The 15208-nt window shown below is 49.2% G+C and overlaps 1 protein-coding gene across 2 annotated transcripts in view; it reads left to right on the top strand.

Moving 5' to 3' along the window:
- The window catches only part of XRCC6 (X-ray repair cross complementing 6), a 94398-nt gene that overhangs the window by 35489 nt on the left and 43701 nt on the right, over positions 1–15208 (top strand). For both annotated transcript variants that reach the window (XM_044300682.1, XM_044300683.1), the window contains exons 7-8: positions 714–900; positions 14254–14422. In XM_044300682.1, the coding sequence (XP_044156617.1) occupies positions 714–900; positions 14254–14422 (356 nt within the window). The remainder of the gene's footprint in view (positions 1–713; positions 901–14253; positions 14423–15208) is intronic.

The following is a 15208-nucleotide window of genomic DNA, read 5'->3' as shown; positions in this document are numbered from 1 at the left end:
ACTGCTTTTGAACGTCCCAAGGTCTTCTGTGTCCCCCAAGGAAACTGGGCGAGAAAACGAGATTTTTGTATAACTTACCAGTAAAATCTCTTTCTCGCTCTTTCCTTGGGGGACACAGCACCCACCCATTGATTGTTTTTCTCTGTACAGTTTCCGAGTTTTTGTTACCCGTTGGGTATTTGGCTTGTTGGTTCCTTGTTGGACTTTGCCTTTTCTCACTGCTTGGACACGCAACTGGCAGTCTCTCTCTCCAGGCTGAGGGTATAGCTGTGGAGGAGGGGCTTAACAGTTTTCACTTAGTGTCACGCCTCCTATGGAGATGAGCTATACCCAAGGTCTTCTGTGTCCCCCAAGGAAAGAGCGAGAAAGAGATTTTACTGGTAAGTTATACAAAAATCTCGTTTTTCATGAGCTGTATGCCAAAATCATCAATATTAAAACAATAAAAGGTTTGAACTACTTCAGTTGGTGTGTAATGAATCTAAAATATATGAAAGTCTAATGTTTATCAGTACATTACAGAAAATAATGAACTTTATCACAATATGCAAATTTTTTTAGAAGGACCTGTATATATATCTCTACACACTTGTTTTTTCTTGTTTTTTTCTGTGTTGTGCGAAATAGTGCAGTTTTCTAAGCTATTTCATATTGTTTTGGTTAACAGGCGATCATGGATTTTAATGCTTTCTTTTTTTGTTTTCTCAATGCAGAATCCCTCTGAAGCTGGATGACGACCTCCACCTTACAGTGGGAGTGTATAACTTAATCCATAAAGCTAACAAACCACCTCCTGTAAAGTTGTACCGTGAGAGCAACGAGCCTGTAAAAACTAAGACAAGAACATTCAACAAGGACACAGGAAGTCTCCTACTTCCCAGTGACACAAAGAAAGCTCAGGTACCGTGGATACCACCAACAGTTCAGTGAACTCTAAATTGTCACTTGATAAAATTCCAGAATACAAGCAGAATCTACCGTATTTTTTGCTTTATAAGACGCACCCCCCCCCCCCCTTCCCCAACAGTAAGGGGAAAATGGAAGTGCGTCTTATAAAGCAAATACTTCACTGGCCGCTATGCTGCACAGCGTGGCCAGCGAAGTATCAGTGTGGAGGGAGGAGGCGGGGACACTCATGGCGGGGCCCGGTGCAGTGACTCTACTCTAATACACCGGGCCCCGCAACTGTTAAACATTCAATCTGATCTACGGTATATCTAATTGTATATGCTCTGTACGGTACTTACTGTAGTACCGTAAGTATAGCATTAAGACGGCGCAGACCGGCATCTCCCTCTGTCATGCGCCGCCTGCCCCAGCTCCCTTTGTCATGCGCCGCCTGCCCCAGCTCCCTCTGTCATGCGCCGCCTGCCCCAGCTCCCTCTGTCATGCGCCGCCTGCCTGCTTATCTCAGTTTATATATGAACAGGCAGGCGGCGCATGACGGAGGGAGCCAATGACGGAGGGAACTTCATTGAAGTTGGGGATGGCTATACTTACCAAGCAGCTCTTGAGACTTGATTCCTTTGCTCCAATCTGCTGGGAACATTTTATGCCCAATTTCATCTCAGTCAGCATCCTTTCTTTGGCAGATCGCCGGACACTCGTCGACCATCAGAATGAGCCTCTTCACATCCACATTCATGGCATGCTGCTGCAAGCCTCAGATTCCTCTTCAGCTTCTCTTAGGGATGTGATCTGGTTGTACAAGTTTTGTGGAGCCACATCAGGCTGCACCTGATCGCCTGCCCCAGCTCCCTCCGTCATGCGCCGCCGGGAGCTGGGGCAGGCGGCGCATGGGGAGGGAGCTGGGGCAGGCGGCGCATGAGGAGGGAGCTGGGGCAGGCGGCGCATGACCGAGGGAGATGCCGGTCTGCGCTGTCTTAATGCTATACTTACGGTAGTACAATAAGTACCGTACAGAGCATATACAATTAGATATACCATAGATCAGATTGAATGTTTAACAGTTGCGGGGCCCGGTGTATTATGGTAGAGTTACTGCACCGGGCCCCGCCATGAGTGTCCCCTCCTCCTCCCTCCACACTGATGCATCTGATGGGGGATCTGTAGATGACACTTATGGGGATCTATGGATGACATAAGTGTCATCCACAGATCCCCCCTCAGTGTCATCCACAGATCCCCCCACAGATCCACAGATTCCCCCCATAACAGTGCGTCATCCACAGATTCCCCCCATAACAGTGCGTCATCCACAGATTCCCCCCATAACAGTGCGTCATCCACAGATCCCCCCCCATAACAGTGCGTCATCCACAGATCCCCCCATAACAGTGCGTCATCCACAGATCCCCCCCATAACAGTGCGTCATCCACAGATCCCCCCCATAACAGTGCGTCATCCACAGATCCCCCCCATAACAGTGCGTCATCCACAGATCCCCCCATAACAGTGCGTCATCCACAGATCCCCCCCCATAACAGTGCGTCATCCACAGATCCCCCCCCCATAACAGTGCGTCATCCACAGATCCCCCCCCATAACAGTGCGTCATCCACAGATCCCCCCCCATAACAGTGCGTCATCCACAGATCCCCCCCATAACAGTGCGTCATCCACAGATCCCCCCCCCATAACAGTGCGTCATCCACAGATCCCCCCCCATAACAGTGCGTCATCCACAGATCCCCCCCCCATAACAGTGCGTCATCCACAGATCCCCCCCATAACAGTGCGTCATCCACAGATCCCCCCCCCATAACAGTGCGTCATCCACAGATCCCCCCCCCCATAACAGTGCGTCATCCACAGATCCCCCCCCCATAACAGTGCGTCATCCACAGATCTCCCCCCCCCCCCAAATAAGGCTACTTTCACACTTGCGTTCAGGTGTCCGCTTGTGAGCTCCGTTTGAAGGGGCTCACAAGCGGCCCCGACCGCATCCGTCCACGGTGCGCCATATTAGGTATCGCCGCGTCCGTAACGACCTGATCTATAAAACGGTCATGTTACCTTCCCCGCACGGTGAACGCCATAAAAATAAAAAAATAAAAACTATGAGAAAATTGAAATTTTGCCCACCTTACTTCCCAAAAAAGGTAATAAAAGTGATTTAAAAAAGTTGCATGTACGCCAAAATAGTACCAATCAAACCGTCATCTCATCCCGCAAAAAATGAGACCCTACTCAAGATAATCGCCCAAAAACTGAAAAAACTATGGCTCTTAGACTATGGTAACACTAAAACATGATTTTTTTTTGTTTAAAAAATAAAATCATTGTGTAAAACTTACATAAATAAAGTATGCATATTAGGTATCGCTGTGTCCGTATTGACCGGCTCTATAAAAATATCACATGACCTAACCCCTCAGGTGACCACCGTAAAAAAAAAAACTGTAAAAAAAACAATTTTTTGCCATCTTACGTCACAAAAAGTGTAATAGCAACCGATCAAAAAGTCATATGCACCCTAAAATAGTGCCAATCAAACCGTCGTCTCATCCCGCAAAAAATTAGACCCTACTCAAGATAATCGCCCAAAAACTGGAAAAACTATGGCTCTTAGACTATGGAGACACTAAACAATTTTTGGGTTTTAAAAATGAAGTTATTGTATAAAACTTACATAAAAAAAATTGTATACATATTAGGTATCGCCGTGTCCGTGACAACCTGCTCTATAAAATTACCACATGATCTAACCTGTCAGATGAATGTTGTAAATAACAAAAAAAAAACAATGCCAAAAAAGCTATTTCTTGTTACCTTGCCGCACAAAAAGTGTAATATAGAGCAACCAAAAATCATATGTACCCTAAACTAGTACCAACAATACTGCCACCCTATTCCGTACTTTCTAAAATGGGGTAACTTTTTTGGAGTTTCTACTCTAGGGGTGCATCAGGGGGGGCTTCAAATGGGACATGGTGTCAAAAAAACTGTCCAGCAAAATCTGCCTTCCAAAAACCGTATGGCGTTCCTTTCCTTCTGCGCCCTGCCATGTGCCTGTACAGCAGTTTACGACCACATATGGGGTGTTTCTGTAAACTACAGAATCAGGGCCATAAATAATGAGTTTTGTTTGGCTGTTAACCCTTGCTTTGTAACTGGAAAAAAATATATTAAAATGGAAAATCTGCCAAAAAAGTGAAATTTTGAAATTGTATCTCTATTTTCCATTAAATATTGTGCAACACCTAAAGGGTTAACAAAGTTTGTAAAATCAGTTTTGAATACCTTGAGGGGTGTAGTTTCTTAGATGGGGTCACTTTTATGGAGTTTCTACTCTAGGGGTGCATCAGGGGGGCTTCAAATGGGACATGGTGTCAAAAAAACTGTCCAGCAAAATCTGACTTCCAAAAACCATACGGCGCACCTTTCACTCTACGCCCCGCTGTGTGTCCGTACAGTAGTTTACGGCCACATATGGGGTGTTTCTGTAAACAGCAGAGTCAGGGCAATAAAGATACAGTCTTGTTTGGCTGTTAACCCTTGCTTTGTTAGTGGAAAAATGGGTTAAAATGGAAAATTAGGCAAAAAAATGAAATTCTCAAATTTCATCCCCAATTGCCAATAACTCTTGTGTAACTGAAGTAGAGAAACTGAAACTTTGAAATTTACTAATTTTTCCAAATTTTTGGTAAATTAGGTATTGTATTATGCAAAAAAATAATTTTTTTTGACTTTATTTTACCAGTGTCATGAAGTACAATATGTGACGAAAAATCAATCTCAGAATGGCCTGGATAAGTCAGTGTTTTAAAGTTATCAGCACTTAAAGTGACACTGGTCAGATTTGCAAAAAATGGCCTGGTCCTTAACCACCTCCCGACCGCCTAAAGCGCCGACGCGTCCGGGAGGTGGTTGATTTGTTCCTCCTGGACGCATCGGCGCGTCATCTCGCGATACCCGAGATTTCCTGTGAACGCGCGCGCGCTCACAGGAACAGAAGGTAAGCGAGTGGATCTCCAGCCTGCCAGCGGCGATCGCTCGCTGGCAGGCTGGAGATGTGATTTTTTTTAACCCCTAACAGGTATACTAGACGCTGTTTTGATAACAGCGTCTAATATACCTACTACCTGGTTCTCTGGTGGTCCCTTTTGTTAGGATCGACCACCAGAGGACACAGGTAGGTCAGTAAAGTCGCACCAAACACCACACTACACCCCCCCCCCCCCCTGTCACTTATAAACCCCTGATCACCCCATATAAACTCCCTGATCACCCCCCCTGTCATTGATCACCCCCCTGTCAGGCTCCGTTCAGACGTCCGTATGATTTTTACGGATCCACAGATACATGGATCGGATCCGCAAAACACATACGGACGTCTGAATGGAGCCTTACAGGGGGGTGATCAATGACAGGCAGGTGATCACCCATATAGATTCCCTGATCACCCCCTGTCATTGATCACCCCCCTGTCATTGATCACCCCCCTGTAAGGCTCCATTCAGACGTCCGTATGATTTTTACGGATACATGGATCGGATACACAAAACACATGCGGACGTCTGAATGGAGCCTTACAGGGGGGTGATCAATGACAGGCGGGTGATCACCCATATAGATTCCCTGATCACCCCCTGTCATTGATCACCCCCCTGTAAGACTCCATTCAGACGTCCGTATGATTTTTACGGATCCATGGATGCATGGATCGGATCCGCAAAACACATGCGGACGTCTGAATGGAGCCTTACAGGGGGGTGATCATCCCATATACACTCCCTGATCACCCCCTGTCATTGATCACCCCCCTGTAAGGCTCCATTCAGACGTCCGCATGTGTTTTGCGGATCCGATCCATGTATCAGTGGATCCGTAAAAATCATACGGACGTCTGAATAGAGCCTTACAGGGGGGTGATCAATGACAGGAGGGTGATCACCCATATACACTCCCTGATCACCCCCTGTCATTGATCACCCCCCTGTAAGGCTCCATTCAGACGTCCGCATGTGTTTTGCGGATCCGATCCATGGATCTGTAAAAATCATACGGACGTCTGAATGGAGCCTTACCAGGGGGGTGATCAGGGAGTCTATATGGGTGATCACCCCCCTGTCATTGATCACCCCCCTGTCATTGATCAACCCCCCTGTAAGGCTCCATTCAGACATTTTTTTGGCCCAAGTTAGCGGAAATATATATATTTTTTGTTTGTTTTTTCTTACAAAGTCTCATATTCCACTAACTTGTGTCATAAAATAAAATCTCACATGAACTCACCGTACCCCTCACGGAATCCAAATGCGTAAACATTTTTAGACATTTATATTCCAGACTTCTTCTCACACTTTCGGGCCCCTAAAAAGCCAGGGCAGTATAAATACCCCACATGTGACCCCATTTCGGAAAGAAGACACCCCAAGGTATTCCGTGTGAGAAGTCTGGGATCCAAATGTCTAAAAATGCCCTCCTAAAAGGAATTTGGGCACCTTTGCGCATCTAGGCTGCAAAAAAGTGTCACACATCTGGTATCTCCGTACTCAGGAGAAATTGGGCAATGTGTTTTGCGGTGTCATTTTACATATACCCATGCTGGGTGAGAAAAATATCTTGGTCAAATGCCAACTTTGTATAAAAAAAATGGGAAAAGTTGTCTTTTGCCAAGATATTTCTCTCACCCAGCATGGGTATATGTAAAATGACACCCCAAAACACATTCCCCAACTTCTCCTGAGTACGGCGATACCAGATGTGTGACACTTTTTTGCTGCCAAGGTGGGCAAAGGGGCACACATTCCAAAGTGCACCTTTCGGATTTCACAGGCCATTTTTTACAGATTTTGATTGCAAAGTACTTCTCACACATTTGGGCCCCTAAATTGCCAGGGCAGTATAACTACACCACAAGTGACCCCATTTTGGAAAGAAGACACCCCAAGGTATTCTGTGAGGGGCACGGCGAGTTCCTAGAATTTTTTATTTTTTGTCACAAGTTAGCGGAAAATTATGATTTTTCTTTTTTTTCCTTTTTTCCTTACAAAGTCTCATATTCGACTAACTTGCGACAAAAAATAAAAAATTCTAGGAACTCTCCATGCCCCTCACGGAATACCTTGGGGTGTCTTCTTTCCAAAATGGGGTCACTTGTGGGGTAGTTATACTGCCCTGGCAATTTAGGGGCCCAAATGTGTGAGAAGTACTTTGCAATCAAAATGTGTAAAAAATGGCCTGCGAAATCCGAAAGGTGCACTTTGGAATATGTGCCCCTTTGCCCACCTTGGCTGCAAAAAAGTGTCACACATCTGGTATCGCCGTATTCGGGAGAAGTTGGGGAATGTGTTTTGGGGTGTCATTTTACATATACCCATGCTGGGTGAGAAAAATATCTTGGTCAAATGCCAACTTTGTATAAAAAAATTGGAAAAGTTGTCTTTTGCCAAGATATTTCCCTCACCCAGCATGGGTATATGTAAAATGACACCCCAAAACACATTCCCCCAACTTCTCCTGAGTACGGCGATACCAGATGTGTGACACTTTTTTGCAGCCAAGGTGGGCAAAGGGACCCACATTCCAAAGAGCACCTTTCGGATTTCGCAGGCCATTTTTTACACATTTTGATTGCAAAGTACTTCTCACACATTTGGGCCCCTAAATTACCAGGGCAGTATAACTACCCCACAAGTGACCCCATTTTGGAAAGAAGACACCCCAAGGTATTCTGTGAGGGGCATGGCGAGTTCCTAGAATTTTTTATTTTTTGTCGCAAGTTAGTGGAATATGAGACTTTGTAAGAAAAAAAAAAATATATCATCATTTTCCGCTAACTTGTGACAAAAAATAAAAAGTTCTATGAACTCACTATGCCCATCAATGAATACCTTAGGGTGTCTACTTTCCAAAATGGGGTCATTTGTGGGGGTTTTCTACTGTTTGGGCATTGTAGAACCTCAGGAATCATGACAGGTGCTCAGAAAGTCAGAGCTGCTTCAAAAAGCGGAAATTCACATTTCTCGTACATTCCATTGGGGGACACAGACCATGGGTATAGCTTAGAGGTATTACTAGGAGGGACACTATGCAAAAACGAAGCTCCTCCTCCTCGGGCTATACCCCCAGACACCTCCAGGAGGACTCCAGTCTTTGCTTAGTGTCTGTCCAAGGAGGTGACGCTTACTCTTCTCCTGTTTGTTATTTTTTTCTGTTTTCAGATGGGGACGCAGGTCAGCATTGCGCTTTCCTGGCCCCCGTGGAGTGTCTGCCACCGTCTTTCGACGTGTCCTGGCTACCGCCCATCCCCCCACAGAAGAAAAGTGGATCCAGGCTCAACATGTCAGCTCTGGCATCCCACCAGCTGCTGGGACGCCTGCTGCCTACCCTCCTCCAGAGCACTGTTCTCCTGGATTGGAGTCAGAAGTCTGAAGAGGCGCATCCCTGCTGGTCTGGACATCGAGGGAGCATGCTGAGCAGATAAGTATTGCCCAGTCCCTCCCCCTCCCTCTGTGTCTGTTTGTCTGTGGCTACCTGGGTGAGCTTGAAGAAGGATCCTGAACTGGAGTACTGGCACTCTTCCCCCTTAAACTGTGGGCTTCAGCTTCTCTCGTCGGGCCTTGGCTGCTGCGCTCTCTCAGCGCCCGCCGGCAGACCGCTCCTCCATGGCCGCGTTAACCCCTGCTGCACCACGTGTTTGTTTAAATCGCGCGCGCGCATATTTTTGCGCGCGCGCTTATTTTCGCGCATATTTTCGCGCGCGCGCTTATTTTCGCGCGCGCGCTTGTTTCGCGCGCTTTTTTCGCGCCATAGTGACGCGTTCGGGGGGGGCGGAGCCTCGGCATGCCGCTCTGACTCTCCTTACACCGGAGACTCTGTTTGCTCACGGCCGTGCAGCTCCTCATCTCTCTACACCGGAGACTTCTGCTAGCGTTGCCTGGGTGGTAGGAGAACAGCTTGCTCTGCTCCTGATCTTTGCAGCAACTGGTAGGAGATCTTTTACTGTGGGGTTCCATCATGCCAAAGCCTGGGGCACTTAAATCTGCCAAGGCCTCCTCTCAGGCTCTTTTGGGGTCATGCAAGGTGTGCCTTATGCCTTTTTCTACCTCTGGCACCTGTGACTCGTGCCCTGCTCCTGGACAGGATCAGCCTCCTTCTCCTGCTCAGCCCAGTCCTCCCTCTGCCCCTGCGGAACCGGCGGTACCCGCCTGGGCTTCCGCCATGTCTAGTGCGGCAGCGGATCTGGCCCTAGTTGCCAAGGCAGCCATGTCCTTCATGGAGCGTATGGCAGCTACTACTCCAGTGGCGTCCACCGCTCCATCTCCTCTCAGTGATTCTCACAGGGGGCGTCTGACGTCTAAGAGGCAGCGTGAGCGGCAGCATTCCTCATCGGATGACTCCGCTTCTCCCCCACGCCTTGAGGCATGTCCGGTTGACTCTCCCTCTCGTGGGGAGCGCAAATCCGAAGGGGAATTGTCCGGATCGGACGAGGCCACGGAGCGGGAACCCCTGCCTAAGCTTTCCACCATGGTATCCGAATTGGTGGAGGCTGTCCGTGACACTTTTAATATCCACGGAGATTCCACTCCCTCCACTAGTCGGGAGTTCTCCCTCTTTCCGCCCAAAAGGCCCGAATCCGCGGTGTTCCCCGTTCATGAGGAATTCACAGCGGTCATATCAAAGGCTTGGGACCGACCCAATCAAAAATTTTCGGCCACCAAGCGCATGGATACGCTTTACCCTTTCCCCTCTGACTCGGTGGAAAAGTGGACTTCTTCCCCTAAGGTAGATCCTCCGGTGGCCAGGTTGGCCAAGAACACGGCCCTTCCTGTCCTAGACGGTTCCTCCCTGCAGGATGCGGTGGACAGACGCCTGGATTCACTTTCCAAGTCCATCTTCTCTCTGGCGGGCACTTCCCTGCGACCGTCTTTTGCGTCGGCTTGGGTTGCCAGAGCCCTTACGGCGTGGTTGCGGCGCCACCACCAGGATCTGACGGAACAGGGCGCCCCTGCAGACACTTTGGAATTTATTCTCCAAATGTCTCAGGCTTCTAAATATCTCTGTGAGGCTTCAATGGATATCGGTTCCCTATTTGCCCGTATTTCGGCCCTCTCGGTCATTCAGCGTAGAGAGGTTTGGTTGAAGGTGTGGGATGCTGATGCTTCTTCCAAGCGTTCCCTCGCTAACCTTCCCTTTGAAGGATCTAGACTCTTTGGAGCCCAGTTGGACGAATTCATTTCTGCCGCAACGGGGGGCAAGAGTACTCATCTGCCTCAACCCAGATCCAAACGGCCCTTTCGATCTCGGGCTTCAGGGTTCCGGGGCCAGTCCTTTCGTCGCTTCTCCACAGCCAGGACGTCTTCGTCCTCGTCGGCTGGGGGATCCCAGGAATCCCGCAAGAAGCCTTTCTTCAAACCCCAGCCCTCTTGGCGACCACGGGCACAGTCAACCCGTCCCCCTGCTCCCAAGCAGCCCTCCGCATGAAGGGGTGCCCCCACCCCTCGTGGTGGGGGGCCGTTTGCTCTCCTTTCAGCAGGTCTGGAGGGCTCACATTCAGGACGCCTGGGCTCTGGAGATTGTGACGTCCGGTTACAAATTGGAGTTCGCGTCCAGCCCGCCGGAACGCTTTTTCCCGTCTCGCGTTCCGGGGGATCCAGCCAGGGCCTCGGACCTCCTTTTGGCGGTCTCCTCTCTTCTGGACCGGGGTGTCATTTTTCCCGTTCCCCCGGAGGAACAGGGAACAGGTTTTTACTCAAACCTGTTCGTCGTTCCGAAGAAGGAGGGGTCGGTGCGCCCGATACTGGATCTGAAGCTTCTGAACAAGTTTCTAAGGGTGCGGAAGTTTCGCATGGAGTCCCTTCGCTCCGTTATTGCTTCTCTGCTTCCGGGGGAGTTTCTCGCGTCTGTGGACATTCAAGATGCCTACTTACACGTCCCGATTGCGAAGTCTCACCATCGCTTTCTGCGTTTTGCCATCTGGGGTCGTCATTACCAGTTCGTCGCCCTGCCTTTCGGGTTGGCGACCGCCCCTCGCGTTTTCACCAAGGTTTTGGCGCCTCTCATGGCGCTTCTTCGCACCAGGGGCATCTCGTTGTTGCCCTACCTGGACGACATCTTGATAAAGGCCCCGTCTCTTCCACAGGCCGAGGACAGCGTCCGAATTACCGTTCAATCTCTAGAACGGTTCGGGTGGTTGATCAATCTACCAAAATCCTCTCTGCACCCTTCCCAGAGACTCTCCTTCCTGGGGATGATTTTGGACACCTCGAGTTCTCGGGTGTTTCTTCCGGATTCCAAGTCCTCTCAGATTCGGAGGGCGGTGTCGCTCCTTCTACAAGCTCCTCGTCTCACCATTCGGGAGTGCATGCGGGTTCTGGGCCTTATGGTCGCCTTCTTCGAGGCGATTCCGTATGCCCAGTTCCACACTCGACCGTTACAACAGTGGATTCTTGCCCTATGGGACAAGACCTCTCGTGGTCTGGACGCTCCCGTCCGCCTGTCCCGGCACGTTCGGTTGTCTCTCCCCTGGTGGCAGGCCTCCCCGAATCTCTCATCAGGGAGGTCCTTCCTTCCGTTCTCCTGGACGATAGTCACCACCGATGCCAGCCTCATCGGTTGGGGAGGCGTTCTCCGGAACCTCACAGTTCAGGGGGTCTGGTCGACGGAGGAATCCCGTCTTCCGATAAACGTTTTGGAACTAAGGGCGATCTTCAACTCCCTCTCCCACTGGACTTACCTCCTTGCGGCTCGGCCGGTGCGTGTTCAGTCGGACAATGCCACGGCTGTGGCCTACGTCAATCATCAGGGCGGAACGCGCAGTCGGGCAGTGATGCAGGAGGTGGCGAGGATCCTCCTATGGGCGGAGTCTCATGTTCCAGTGTTGTCGGCGGTGTACATTCCGGGCGTCGACAACTGGACGGCAGATTTTCTGAGCCGCACCAAGGTGGATCCGGGAGAGTGGTCCCTACATCCGGAGGTGTTCGAGGACATCTGCCGCCGATGGGGCCGTCCGGACGTGGATTTAATGGCGTCCCGGCTAAACAACAAGGTGCCGGTGTTCCTGGCCCGCGCTCGGGACCCAAGGGCGTGCGGAGTGGATGCGCTGGTGTCTCCTTGGCAGCAATTCGACCTCCTCTATGTCTTCCCTCCACTGCCTCTGTTGCCGAAGGTGCTGCGCAAGATCGAGGCGGAGGGGATACTAACCATTCTTATCGCTCCGGATTGGCCTCGCCGCGCCTGGTTCTCCAACGTCGTCCGAATGTTAGCGGACGTTCCGTGGCCTCTTCCCGACAGAGAGGATCTTCTATCTCAGGGACCGCTCTTCCACCAGAATTCACGTCAGTTGCGTTTAACGGCGTGGCTATTGAGACCTACATTCTGAGGAAGAGAGGCTTCTCTGATGCAGTGGTGAGAACCATGATCAGAGCTCGGAAGCCGGCTTCTTCGCGGATCTATTATCGCACCTGGAGGGCCTATCTAACCTTTTGTGAGAAGTCGGGTTTTCCGCCGCTTCGTTTCTCTGTTCCGGTGGTGCTGGCCTTTCTACAGTCCGGCGTTGAGGTGGGGCTGTCGCTCAGTTCTTTGAAGGGTCAGGTTTCGGCCTTGGCGGTCTTTTTTCAACGGTCTATTGCCTTTTTGGGGCCGGTGAGAACCTTCCTGCAGGGGGTGGCGCATTCGGTTCCTCCGTATGTTCCTCCCTTACCCCCCTGGGATCTTAACCTGGTCCTGCGCGCCCTTCAGGATGCGCCTTTTGAGCCTCTGAGGGAGGTCTCCCTAGTCTTCCTCACCTGGAAGGTGGTTTTTCTGGTGGCCATTACCTCCATCAGGAGGGTTTCGGAGCTGGCCGCGCTTTCCTGTAGGGAGCCTTTTCTGGTCTTCCACCAGGATAAGGTGGTGCTACGGCCGGTTCCTTCTTTTTTGCCCAAGGTGGTTTCCCCGTTCCACCTTAACGAGGATCTTGTCCTGCCCTCTTTTTGTCCTTCTCCGGCGAACCCCAAGGAACGTGCTCTCCACTCCCTGGACGTCGTCAGGGCCCTGAAGATGTATCTGGGGGCCACCGCCTCCTTTCGTCGTTCGGACTCCCTCTTTGTGGTTCCCGAGGGGTCTCGTAAGGGTCTGGCGGCTTCCAAGGTTACTGTGGCGCGGTGGATCCGTTCCGCTATTGCTGCGGCCTATCGCGCTCGTGGTCAGGTTCCCCCGTCGCGGATTACCGCTCACTCCACAAGGGCTGTGGGAGCTTCCTGGGCCAGACGCAATCGCGCCTCCGCCTCCCAGTTGTGTAAGGCTGCCACTTGGTCGTCCTTGCATACGTTCACTAAGTTTTATCAGTTGCACTCGCTGGCTTCGGCTGATGCTGTCCTCGGGCGCAGGGTATTGCAGGCCGTGGTGCCCGTTTAACGGTTGGACGTTCTTTCTCCTGGCGGTGTTGGTTTTTCCCACCCCATGGACTGCTTTTGGACGTCCCATGGTCTGTGTCCCCCAATGGAATGTACGAGAAAAGGAGATTTTTGTGAAACTCACCTGTAAAATCTTTTTCTCGTCTTTTCCATTGGGGGACACAGCTCCCGCCCGCTTTTTTTGTTTAGTTGGCATGTTGGTTTCCATTGTGGTTTTTTTCAGTTCTCCTTCTCCTACTGCTTTTGCAACGACTGAAGTCCTCCTGGAGGTGTCTGGGGGTATAGCCCGAGGAGGAGGAGCTTCGTTTTTGCATAGTGTCCCTCCTAGTAATACCTCTAAGCTATACCCATGGTCTGTGTCCCCCAATGGAAAAGACGAGAAAAAGATTTTACAGGTGAGTTTCACAAAAATCTCCTTTTTTGTACCATAGTTTGTAAACGCTATAACTTTTACCCAAACCATTTTTTTTTTTTTTTGCCCAAACATTTTTTTTTTAATCAAAGACATGTAGAACTATACATTTAGCGAAAAATGTATATATGGATGTCGTTTTTTTTGCAAAATTTTACAGCTGAAAGTGAAAAATGTCATTTATTTGCAAAAAAATCGTTACATTTTGATTAATAACAAAAAAAGTAAAAATGTCAGCAGCAATAAAATACCACCAAATGAAAGCTCTATTAGTGAGAAGAAAAGGAGGTAAAATTCATTTGGGTGGTAAGTTGCATGACCGAGCGATAAACGGTGAAAGTAGTGTAGTGCAGAAGTGTAAAAAGTGGCCTGGTCATGAAGGGGGTTTCAGCTAGCGGGGCTGAAGTGGTTAAGGTGAAGGGCCGTGTCCTTAAGGGGTTAAAAGATTGTCAGAATTGTTTTTGCATTTGGAGCTGATCTGTGTGTCTGATGCTTACATTACCCATCAGTGCACTCTTTAATCTCTCATATGTCAGACTTACGGTAACCGTCAGATTGTCCTGGAGAAGGAGGAGACTGAACAAGTGAAGAAGTTTGATGATCCTAGCCTTGTGCTGATTGGGTTTAAGCCAATCAGTTTGCTGAAGAAGCACTATTTCATCCGGCCTGCACAGTTTATTTATCCTGAGGAGTCTCTTGTTAGTGGTAAGTCCAGTTGTGGAAATGGAGAAATAGAACTCTATATTTTTTACTTATTACATGGCAGCATTGCTTACTGACATTAAAGCTTTGCAACACATCTGTGTACAAACTGGTGTGATGCTATGTGCCTGCGACATGCACTGTAGCCCTGCTTTAATGCTTTATGCATTGATCTTTTCCTGTCATTCTGTCAGGTTGCCTACATGAAAAGAGATGTTGCCATGTAGCTTTATCCACTATCTCTATATCAAGGCTGTATCTGTTTCCTGATTAGCACTAAAAGACAGCACGTAAAGGTGCAATCTGAAAGTATCCTAAAATAAATTTCACATCTGCGTTGTGCTGTCCAGTGTTGAGACCCTGCATCGGCTCTGAAAACAGCAGCACAACACTTCAGTTTTGTCTCAATTCATTGTTAATGGGGACAAAACTAAACAAAACTGAACAAACCAGAACGGAGTGTGCAAGAATGCATTCTGTTTCAGTTTGTTGCGTTTTCATGCCGGACACAAAACCGCTGCAAGCAGTGTTTTTGTATGCAACGTGGGAAACTGAAGAAGCCGGATCCAGCACCAAAAATCATGTTAGTCAATGGTGCTGGATATGTTTTTTTCGGACATGTAAAAAAAAAAAAACAATCTGGCGCCCATTGTCTTGCAATGGTCTTACTGCCGGATCTAGTTTCTTCATTTTCGATATAATATAACTGGATCTGTTCAGAGCGCATGCAGCTGGTTGTATTATAATAACGGAAGCGATTTGCTGTGACTTTGAGACACCCTGCCAGAT

The sequence above is a fragment of the Bufo gargarizans genome, chromosome 7 (genome assembly GCF_014858855.1).
Source record: "Bufo gargarizans isolate SCDJY-AF-19 chromosome 7, ASM1485885v1, whole genome shotgun sequence".
NCBI classification, from domain to species: Eukaryota; Metazoa; Chordata; class Amphibia; order Anura; family Bufonidae; genus Bufo; species Bufo gargarizans.
This window is presented reverse-complemented; position numbering and strand designations above follow the sequence as displayed.